General features: G+C 33.1%; 1 protein-coding gene across 3 annotated transcripts in view; it reads left to right on the top strand.

Annotated features, from left to right (window-relative positions):
• TFPI (tissue factor pathway inhibitor) overlaps positions 1-11,517 on the top strand; it is a 70,909-nt gene extending 59,392 nt beyond the window's left edge. For all 3 annotated transcript variants that reach the window (XM_054699913.1, XM_054699915.1, XM_054699914.1), the window contains 2 exons: positions 9,154-9,333; positions 10,017-11,517. In XM_054699913.1, coding sequence (XP_054555888.1) covers positions 9,154-9,333; positions 10,017-10,123 — 287 coding nt within the window. In that variant the 3' untranslated portion in view covers positions 10,124-11,517. The remainder of the gene's footprint in view (positions 1-9,153; positions 9,334-10,016) is intronic.
• Positions 11,518-12,493: the final 976 nt, after the last annotated feature.

Genomic DNA, 12,493 nt, shown 5'->3' with positions numbered 1-12,493 from the left:
CAGTTTAGAAGTTTTGTTCAGTGTCACCAGAAAACTGTTTGGTAATTTTTAAATTGCTATTTATTCTTATCCATACTACAGCAAATTAACCTGAAAATACATTTTTCTCCAGTGTGCCTCTAGACTCAAGATAATTGAATGCTTATTAAGCACATTTGTTGTTTAATTTTTCTCCTTTTTACTTCCATATTTCAATATTAACAGGCTGTGTGAGTGATCTCAAAGACTGAGACTTTTTCTTTCTTAAAGAAAATTTTATAGAATGTTTGAAAGCACATTCTGGACCACAGTGAATGATATTAATTATATATGATCTTTCCGCAATCACTATTCTATTTGCATACATCCACTGTTATGGTCAAGCTATCTTTAATGAAATATTTTTGCATATTTCCCTGTCTTTATAGAAAAAGTATTTAACTTCATGGATGTATTCTTTGGATTTATTTAATCTCAACCATGTGTCTTAATTTTTTCTGCATCATCTGATAGCCCTTTACATATTCCAAATTTTGATTCATTATCTTTCAATATACATTTATTCTCCCTATTCAGAATGGGCATTATCATCAAATACAAAATAATGACTTTCTTCATAACTAGTAAACACAAATTATCCATCTTTATTCCATGTTATTTTTTTCTTTTTTTAAAGATATATTTATTTATGCATACAAGAACTGGGGTACCAGCCAGAGGTACAGGGGTTGAGAGGATTCACCAAAGACAGAGTGGGGAACAGAACAGGCAGTCCAACTGAAATACACTGCTGAGGGGAGCAGCAGGCAAGACAGGAGAGTTCTGCTGCGCCATGTGGGTAGCTCCCTGGCCCACTGGGGATTGAGTCCATGCTGCAGAGGCTGCAGACAGTCCCACAGTGCTGTGCTCAACCCCTTGCACCACCAGGCCCCCCATGTGATGTTTTATGTATATTTTTCTACCTAAAATTCATTGTCTCTCCTCATCTTCTATACACTACATTTTCACCACTATCAGAAGTCTTTTCCTCTCTCCTTCCACTTGCTTCCTACTTTTATTCATTTGCTACTTCTATTATATGATGTTGTGTTAGCTCTGCCTCATTGACTAAACTATAAATTCTTTGAAGATAGAGACAATATGTTACATGTTATAGTATATTACTGTATTTGGTAGACTTTCCCTCACCCAGTGTTTAACCCAGTGTAAATCTCAGGTCCAATGACTCATATTTTTTATTTAATAATCTTGTAATCCACATTATAATAGAAAGAACAAATGATGGTTATAAGAATACTGATTGTTCATATATCTATGTTTGTTTTAGGATAAGCATTTTGTACAAAATGTTAATATCTGTGCTTTCATTATAGTGTAAGATGTGATTCCTTTATAGATACCATTAATAAGGTTTTAGTATTTATATTCATGAGGTGATATATTCCAGTCAATATAACTCATAAGTAAATGTCTAACTTATAAAGAAAAACTAATTTTCTCAAGTGTCACTACTATTTCTGGGAATTCTGAATCACCTAACCCATTCATGGAAAAAGTGAGTTATTTTCTTAGTTTTCATAGCACCTTTTGCTTTCAGGCTCAACTTTTTAAATTTGCCTTTAGATGATATAAGCTTTATGGTATTTGTTGGGGGGAAGTCTTTGGTTGACTTCAAAAACATACTGCCAACCCTGTCTGGTACTTGCTTTCTGACAGAAAAGACTTGTATATGCCTGATCTAGCTCCATATTACTTCCTCACAGCCTCCAGAACAAGGGGGGTTGGATACCATTCTGAAGACCATTTGGCTACTTGAAACTGTCTCTCTCCTGGCTATATTCAGTGTATGACCTACTAGCGAGATTCCATACCTGTGTGAAAAATGGGAAGAATTTCTTTTATTCTTATTTAAAACTTTTGGTATCTTTGACCTCCTGGAAGAGGTTTTATGCTTGCAAATGGTCTGATTGACAGCCATATTCCATCATTCATAAGTGAATTTACAGATTCACAAGAAAATATTACCACCTATTCGGCCTCTCATTGAAGATGTAATTACATGTAGAGGAATATCACAACCATGGAAATTTTCTGGAAAGAAAATATCCCTCATCAACTAAGAGTCACATGCTTAGTCACATGCCACAGTTAATCACCAGCACTGCCAACAGTTCAAAAACCCACTTGATCAAAAACTTATGTCCATAGTCCCAAAGAAGTATTCTGTTTCTCATAATTTGTCCTCAGCCCAAAAAGCAAAGACACTTCCTTAATAAACTAAGTATGTCTACATGGTGAATCTGGTGCCTTTATATGCTGATTTTCTGACAAGCTGACTTTCTAAAAATAGATAACCACTTTTGGAAAGGATCCATCAGAACTTCCATTTCCTGGTAAGAACATTGGTGAGATGCAAAAATGTAGCACTTCATCTCTGCCAAGGCTCCTGCCATCCAATGCAGTCACCCTAGGTGACACTGCCTGCTTTCGCTAATCCCTTTCTTCCTGGACCATCTCTGTTTGAACAAAGATAAAGTTTTAGCCCTATTCCTAAGACTCCTCCAGAGAAGTATTTCTCAATCATAAATAACATACAGAAAGTATAAAAAGAGAAAATCGCTAACTTCTAATTTTAAAACAAATTATTTTAAATAACATTCATTTTATATGAGCAAATAAAATGAAAGTAATAAACCCTTATGTGTGTGCCCTTTATACAACTATAAACGAAAACTGACAAATGAATACAAAACATACTACAAACAAATAAGTTAATAATGCTGATTAAATGGCACATGTTTCTTGTTAAAAGGGGAAAATCTCTACTCTATATTAATTTGGTATTGCGCACAATAGGGAGGTTAAGGATAAAGAAAGAATAGGTTAGAAAATCCTGGGCTGGCCTATATTATATGCAATTCCCTGACTAACCTTTTTCTATTTGAATATGAACAGTCTTTGCAGGAATGAACTTGAAAAGCATTGATAAAAAGTGCGTGGATTAGGAAAGTTCTGTGTTTTCTATGGACACAGTAGAATGAAGTTTCTGCTTTTCTTTCAATTTTAATGTTATTAAATGAACCAGCCAGATCGGTGCAAATATCAGAATGAAGAAAAGCCTGGCTAGAATCAGTTCAAATTGAAAAAGTCAACCAAGCATTCTTGCCTTGAAAGGTTTTGAGCTCTCTGAATACTGTTTAGCTCAGCACTGCTGTTCCTGAGATGTGTTTCCAGCCTCCTTGTCTGATGACCTATTTTGATTAGATCTTTCTTCTGTTCGAACTTGATAAACTACAATTCAATTCCACCCATGTCACTGAAGGTAGGACGTATCTAAGACACTGTAAACTTCATCTTCAGCAAAGAGAGAATTAAGGAATCTCATATACAGACGTTGTGACAACTTTCTAATTATCTGATAATTATAAAATATGTTTATTCAAACATTTTTATTTCTATTTTGTTTTCAGATGACATAGCATAGTGTTGAAGAACACTGGTTTAATAGGCAGAAAACTGGATTTAAATTCCAGTCTGCTCTTTGTTGACTCTCACTCTGTGGCCTTCAAAATATTAACAACTCGGCCTTAGTTCCCTCATTTGTTATATGTGGAAAGTAGCAGAATATAAAAAATTTGTAATGATTAGATAAGGCATATAAAATCCTTAACCCAATGTTTAGCTCACAATAAGAGCTCAAAAGAATATTTTTATGACCATGATTACAAAGTATCAATTGGAGCAGGGCATTTGTGTATATTGTATACCCGGATCACTCTAAAAATATATTATATAATACTTCTAATATTTATATGCATAATATATTTTGCAATATATTTTCATTACACAGAGGAAATCACTGTCAATATCCTAGATATTTCCTTTAACATTGCTATTTTTGTTTGCCAACTCATCACAAAGTAAATAAAGTACAAGACTGGAAGTAACTTCTGGAGAAGCTTCAATAGTATAGAATAAGCTCAGTATAAAACAATCTATATTGTACAGTTGCAACTTAGCAAACTTCAGGGCTCACTACCTGCTAAAAACATCCTTGTAGTCATCATTTTTCTCATTGATTACACGCTCAACTTTTTTTATTTTTTAAAGGACAGGTTTATTAGAAAAAAAGAGATAGAAAAAGAGAAGCACCTGCATAGTCACACGGGGACAGAGAACTCCCTTTCAGCTTTTGGTGCATTAGAATTCAAATGCCTTTCCATTCCCAGTTGTGGGTGTCTGTGTATGTATGTGGGTTTGTATGTGTTTAAATTTGGTGTGTTTGCACAAAAAGATAAATTATTTTATTTTATTGAGTCTAAGATTCATCTTTTTCCATATTTAACATGGTTAAAATCATGATGAAATACACATCTAAGAGTGTATAGTTGTGTAATTGTGTGATTCTCTTCTTTTTAAGCAGTGCATAAAATGATCTTTAAATCAATGGGATCTTAGGTTCTTTGTAAAGTATGTTTTGCTGATCATTTGAGACTTATGAGCAATTAATAGCCCTACATTGTACCCTTTCATTTTTTGTTGGTAGGAGTAGAGAAAAATAACAACATTAATAAAAAAAAAAAAGACAATGTAGTAAGGTCCATGTTTTGTTAAACAATTTTTAGACTCTTTTAAACACTAGCATCTCCAACATCACAAATTGCATATAGCTTTTGCACAATTCTAATACTAGAAATAACTCATCTAGAAATATTTGAACAAATATACAAGATGGTCTTAAGCCATTGTCTGGAATTAAATAGAAATCACCTTTATACATGAATACTGAATATGCTAAATGCACTGTACAAAATGGAATGCATTAAATATTCAATGCATATATTAAAAAGAATAAGGTATATATGAGAACAAATGTGAAAACATATTAGCAAAATATTATTAAGAATAGTCAGACTCAAATGTATATTTGCATATGCAAATAATTGAGAAGCAATATACCAAACATTGATAATGGTTTAAGGGTAGAATTACAGAGTATTTTTATTTTATATTTGTTGTATTTTGTGCTATTTCAACATTTTATAATGAAAAAAGGTAATTAGAAGGTCAAAATTTTTCTATTTTTCATCACTACAAAATTATGGGGAGGGCCTCCCTGGTGGCGCAGCAGGTTAAGTGCTACGATGTGAAGCTGTCTGCAGCCTCTAGTGTGGGTTCAATTCCTGGCTGGCCAGAGAGAAACCCACATAGTGTGGCAGACCTCTCTTGCCTCACCCACTGCTGCCCTCAGCAGTGTCTTCGGTCAGTCTGCCTGTTCTGCTCCCCACTCTTTCTCTGATGAATTCTCTCACCCTCCCGCGCCTCTGATCTGTACCCCAGTTCTTGCATAAATATATCTTCAAAAGAAATTATGGGGGAAAATAATTTTTTATTCAAAAAAAATATTTGTTATTCAATTCCCAAGACAAACGACTTATTAAACAAGTCATGAGCCAGTTTACAAAACCTAAATGAGTTGGTAAGATAAAATCTAAATATGTATGTAAAGTGGGAACAACAGGAGACAGCAGTGAATATTCAGAGGGAGTATAAGATTTTAAGTTTATTTTATAATTTTACACAAACTACATACAAAACAGTCCCACATACAGTTTAGCAGTCATACTACCAATAAATCATGGTACTTCCTGGCAGAAAATAAGTGTCTCCTGAATCCTGAAACCTATTGTAGACCCTTAAATGGAAGCTATCCACCTTCTTGTTAATGGCAAGATCAAGACAGAACACATATGGAGATTAAATGCTCTTTGGAAAATGAGCAAAAATCAGGTTAGTGCCCTTTTCTTCTCCCTTACATTTCTGCAAATAATTATAATCTAGACCAAAACTCTCATTGTGCAGCTACCTCAAAACCTTTATATTCTCTCTCGTAGATATCAAAGTCTAGACTTTGAATAGATGAGTATTATGATTATCTAGAACAAATATGCTAACTAAAAATAGTCAAACTTATTCCTCATGGGATGCAAAAATTTAAATTTCTTCATTTTTGCAGATTGAACCAGATGATAATCAAGGAGTCAAAAAATCTTTGAGCTTAAGTGTCCTTGAGAAACCATCTATTTCATTACTTTAAGTCTATGATTGTGTATGCTAGGATAACTCAGTGATAGTTTTCCTGCTTAGAGTTAAAAAAGAAATGGATTCACTTACACATTAGATATATTTCTCATGTTTCCAAAATAATAGGCTCATAAAGACTGACCAACTGATAATTTATTGCTTTATTAAAAACTTGTAAATGCTAACCATATATATATATTACAACATCTTTAGTGATTAACATCAAATTTTAACTCACTAACTAATCTATTTCTAATGTTAGGAACCTTGGTATTTATCTGAGTCAAAGGTGAGGTGTGTTTGATAATCTGTGTAGTAATTAAGTCAAGACAAACTAAAAGACACAGATAACAGCTATTACCTGACCAGTCAGGGACAGACATTTTTTGAGTAGGAACAGGTATTTAGTTCAGAGGAACAAATTAAATCTGAGAACCAGAAAGCAGGCTGTCAGAAACCACATTCCAAATTCCCTCTGTCAGAAGCCACAAGACTTCCATGTAGTGACAATCTTATGCTTTGGACAGTTTAACAAGTAGTGAAACACTCTCTGATGGCATCTGTGCTGGTCAACTGTCTGTTTGCTCTCCAGCCAATCCCCTGACTTCCTCTTGTCTTACCCATGTTATAGGCAACTCGTTCCCTTGGTCTCTGAGTGGATTGGGACAGACATTGTTGGAAGACTGGGTAGCCAAAGGAGTCAGAATCTAGGGTTCATCTCCCCTCCAAACCTATGTGTATCTGACATGGTTTCAAGTACCACTTTAGAAACCCATTTTGGTTGTAGCTTTGAACTGATGGTCCAGGTTCCCGGTTTACCATAACAGAGGTTTTCATGCTTATCTCCAGTCTAGGAACTTTAGCTCCACAAGTACCAGGTTCGCTTGCCCTCACATTGCAATAGCCTTACTTTTATAATGAGGTCAAATATAGGTTGTGAGTTCAAGAGAAAAAAGAATGAGTTTGCTAACCTTAGTAAGAAAACTCTGTCCTGAAATTGGGAACTTTAGGAAAATACTACTTTTGAGATATAACTAATACCTTTTTTAAAAAATTATAAATTGCAAGTATATTCATATACTTACATGCAACTTATTATGGGCTAATACATCTAGTATATAAAATGCTTACATGAAGTTAACATATAAACCATATTTCACCATACTCACATCTCTGCTATGAAACATCTCCTGTGCTTGCTGAGAATTTAAAAAAAGAAAAGCAATTTCCTTCCTCAGTTCTCTGCCTCTCTAGTCAGACAGTTGTGGTGAATTTTTTGTTTTGTTTTGTTTTTGAACATAGTGGTAAATTTGGAAGCTCATAGAGACAGAAGAGGTTATAATTGATAGACATGTTATATTTTAGGCTGTAAGTTGGAAATCCACGCTCACTCATTGAAAAAGCACAAATAAGAGTAGGATTCCATTACAATGTATTTTTTTGGATATCAGAAAATTTATTTTATAAAAATCATTATTTGTGACAAATTTCAACATTTTTTAGATAGCTAAGCACAGATCCTCGCCAAATATATTTCAAACTTATGATTGAAGCTATCAAACCCAGTAATTCCCTAACAGGATAAATTAGAAATACATTATTTTGAATATTTTAGTTTTAATGATCCTAGAAACCGGAAGGATTTCTAGACCTATTTATAGACCTAGTCAAATATATAAATAAAACTCAATATTCTTGGTGATTAATTCTTGAATTTTAGAACAAAAGAATATCAACTTTCTAAAATTTATTTTCAAATATCCATCCCCTAGTAGTCTTCACTCTTTCTTGTATATTTTCCAGATTTTTTCTGTTACATAAGCCATTACATAAACAAATTCTAATGTTTATTTAAATACCTAGAAAACAGAAGGTGGTTAAAAATATGTCCATTAACTTAAGATCTTTTCTTTTTTTGCACAAATTGTTTCATTGCATTTTTCTTTCACAGTCTTTTCATCTGTGGTTCTTATATCATCAGATCCCTTCTTGCTTTCTGAACAACCTATTTGCCTTCATTGGCTACTGTATTCCTCAAAGTTCTATTTTCTACCAATGCTGAACATTTAGTAAGTCATCTTTGTCTGCACTTGTTTTACCACTTGTCAGCATCTGGCAGAGCCACTAAAATTTTCTTATACTGATTCCTCACCATCCACCAACATAGCTGCAGAATTTTAGCTCTGCTACTAAAGAATGTCAGCTTTCCCTCACTAACAGGAATATCCAAAGAAGCTAAATACTACCATTGGGCTGAACTTTTTCTATGCTTTTCCTTAAAGATATGAGTGTTCCTTTTATCATTCTAGGTGTAATTTTTTCTTACGTTTTTGAAACGGGTTGGTCCCATTGACAGACTAATCTATCTGTTGAGTTTAATAAATCTGTAAATGTTTTATATTATTAGCTTCAGCAATATTCCTTCCTTCTCAGAAACTTCTAACTCATCTAGAACTGATGTTTCAGTTCAAAAGGAAAATTTATTATTAAGTAAAACCTTCCCTTTTGGGGTCCTTCTCTCATGCTTAAATTTAGAATTTGCTACATTTATAATTTGCTACAAGCATTTCATTCTTGTGCTTAAACTTGTGATTATTTTATATCATTCAGAACTTTCGTAGTCAAGAGAAAGAAACCTGAGCTTCAGTTTTTGTGTCATACCATAAATGAGGATTTGTCTCCTCAGGACTTTTTTCCAAAGTTGAACATTCATGAGCAAATGACATATAAACATTGATAATTTTCTTAAATGTCTATGGTTAACAAATTTTAAAAAGTTAAATTGTTGTGCTGTGGTTGTTTTTATAGGAACAAGTTAGCTGTGCATAATGAAAGTAATCATAATATGTCCTTTAAGCAAATGTATCTAACTTTATTTATCAGAGAGAAGTCTCCAAATACTAACCACTTAAGAAAATGGTTAAGCATTTTGGTGGAATTGAAATACATTAATTCTACTAAGTACTATTTTAATTCATTCAGATTACTGTGCTATAAATACTGGACAGATAACTAATCTATAAACAATAAAAAATGTAGATATCACAGATAAACTGTCATATATGACTTACCATGTTTTTTTGTTCTTAGAATTTCATGGCCCCTCCTGGTGTCTGACTCCAGCAGACAGAGGATTGTGTCAAGCCAATGAGAACAGATTCTACTATAATTCAGTCATTGGGAAATGTCGCCCATTTAAGTACAGTGGATGTGGAGGGAATGAAAACAATTTTACTTCTAAAAATGCCTGTCTTAGGACTTGTAAAAAAGGTATAGAGGACATTCTTTCCACTCTAAATTACTCTTTACAGTAATGTATTAAAATTATGAATGAATTTGATACTCTGAAATATATCATGAAATTATTTCTATTTTTATAAGAAACAATAATGTGTACGTTTTTCAACTACACTTAGCTAGTATCGCTGAATGTTTTAACTGCAGCATTTTTTTTTAACATATCTTTATCTTTATGGAGAAAGAACGGATTTTAAACAAATCAACCTTTTTTAATATTTACATACTAAGCTTTCATTTTAAAGTATTATACAAAAAGATATTTAAGTTTTGTTATAATGCACAAAATTATAATGAATTAATTTTCATCTAAATGTAAAATGATGTGTTTAAAATAGAGTAATATATAAATAAAAAAATCTATAATTTCACAAGCCATGCACACAGAACAATTTTTTAATAAAATGAGAATGAATTTCTTATGAAAGATGATTAATAAAAATCAACATGCTTATTCATTTTTATAAACTTATATATGAAAAGTAAGTTCCTTAGAAATAGGTTATTCTACACAAAAACATCAACAAATTAAAAACTATTTAAACCAATCACATAACTTTGGCTTAAAACTTAAAAGATAATTTGAGAAAATTTTAGATAAAATGTATTATTGTGTTACTTTATCATGTATAAATTTGCTTCTTTTCCTTTCCTAGGTTTCATCCAAAGAATGTCAAAAGGAGGATTAATTAAAACCAAAAGAAAAAGAAAGAAGGCATCAGTAAAAGTAGTATATGAAGCAATTTCTGTTAAAAAGATATAATTTGATATTATTCAATATTAATTCTGCTAAGTATTTTAGATGAAGATTTTGACTGTGATTTCTACTGTTGTCTTAAAATCCTTTTGAATAAAATTTTCATGAATTTTCTATGTTCATACAATCTTCTATAAATACATTTGTATCAGAGTTGCTTTTCTTGTCAAATTGTTAATTATAGGTATATAACTTATTAACTGATTACTCTGAATTAGCTTATTCACTTGTTTCCCTCCTATCTGCCACTTAACTAAAGATTATCCTATCATCGAACACATCAGATCATTTTCCCTCTAGTGATCATCTATGTGAGAATATGTTGTCACTTACTTGTTTCGATCATATATATAATGTATCAAGATTAAGAAAAAACTTTTCACATTTAAAATAACGACAAGCACCTTCTTCTGATAAAAATCACTGGATTGTGCATTTGAAAACTGTAATAACACAAATTCCATGCTACCTTCCCTAGACATACTTTATTTCCTTCTGCACTGACAATACCTCTATCAATTTTTTTAACCTCTATCACTCTTGACTAAAACCATATTTGAACCAAAAAGACAACTCTTTATCATGTGCCTGGCTGATATTCTTTTTTTTAAATAAAATTTTGTTGATCTACCATTGTTTACAATGCTACATAAATTTTGAAGTACAATTCCTAACTCAACATCTGTATATACACCTCACCTCATCCACAATCAAAATTCTAGTACCTTCTACATTACCAAATTGACACACTAAACCCATTCCACTCACCCTTTCCCCTTCCCCTCTGGTATAAACATATTTTTCCACCTAGTCTGAGTCAATTTTTGTTGTGTTTTGTTGTTTGCTTTATGTTTATTCCACATAGGAGTAAAATCATTCAGTAATTTTCTTTTATTACAAAATGCATTTAGCTGTGGGCTTCCCTGGTGGTGCAAGGGATTAAGTCTCAGCACTATGAAGCTATGGGCAGCCACTGCAGCACAAGTTCGATTCCTAGCCAAGGTGGTAATGCACATGTTGCAGCAGACCTCTCCTATCTCACCCACTGCTCCCTTTAGCAATGTATTTCAGTCAATACACCTGCTCTGCTGCCCACTCTGTCTTTGGTGAATCCTCTCACCCTCTTGCACCTCTGGCCTACACCCCAGCTCTTGTATGCATAAATAAATCTTTTTTAAAAATACATTTAGCTTAGCATAAATACCCTAAGTTCCATCCATGTTGCTATAAAAGGCTAAATTTCATATATTTAATAGTCCGATAGAGTATTACATTGATATGAAAACTATTTTATCAGTTAACTGCCAACTGGAATTCAGGATGTTTCCATGTTTTGGCTTTTTTCTGAAAAATGCTCCTATGAAAACAAGGTACAGATATATTTTTAAATTAGTGTTTTCGATAAATACCTCAGAGTATTAATATTTTAGACTTATGGTATTACTATTTTTAGTCTTTTAAGGATCTCTTCTGTGCATTTATAACATCAAGTCTTACATTTATGTCTGTAATACATTTTGAATTATTTTTTGTGAATGGTGTTAATTTTTTTTTTGCATTTGGCTCTTCAGTTTCCCAACACCATTCATTAAAGGGGGTTTCCCTTCTCCGTTGTATGGACTTGGCTCTGTTATCACAAATTAACTGTCTATATATATCTGGTTTTATTTGTACACTCTCAATGCTATTTTACTGGTCGGTGTGTCTTATTTTATTTTAATACCTTACTGTTTTGACTACTATTGTTTTGTAATACAGTTTAAGTCAGGAATGATATCTCCAGTTTTCTTCTTTATTCTTATAATTACTTTGGTTATTTTGTGTTTCCACACAAAATTTCAAATTTTTTCATCTATTTCCTTGAAAAATGCCATTAGAACTTTGATAGAGTGGTGGCTGGGTGAGTGAGAGGAAGTGTGAGTCCAAAAATTGCAGTCACTATCTTATGGCCCAATCCAGGCTAAGAAACCTATGTTATCACTTCTCCCTTTAAGACCAAACCAAGTGCCAATCTATGCCCAGAACCTGTTTTCCAGGTCATAGCCTCAGTGTTGTGGATCTCCATGGTTCACAGTTTCCAAATCCCTTAATTCTCAAGCATCAATGGAATGGGACTACACAAAACCTTCAGTCATACTCTCCGTGACTCAAAACCATGTCTGAGGGTTTAATCAGCAAGCAGCCATGCTACCCCACCCTCACTGAGGTCGTTATCTGTGCCAATGCATGTACAACAAAGTCTATTCTTTCCCCCTGCTTGTGCCACCAAAAGGAATAGGCACCACTGTAGCCAGACCAGAGTTTCATGCCCCTCTTCCTATTCCACCACTTTAGCAAATAATCAAGCACCCACCTCAGAGAAAAAGATATATAGGT

This window comes from Talpa occidentalis, unplaced genomic scaffold (genome assembly GCF_014898055.3).
Source record: "Talpa occidentalis isolate TD23 unplaced genomic scaffold, MPIMG_talOcc4v2.1 talOcc4.3, whole genome shotgun sequence".
Lineage (NCBI taxonomy): Eukaryota > Metazoa > Chordata > Mammalia > Eulipotyphla > Talpidae > Talpa > Talpa occidentalis.
Note: the sequence above shows the minus strand (reverse complement) of the source record. Positions and strands in the feature narration are given on the sequence as shown.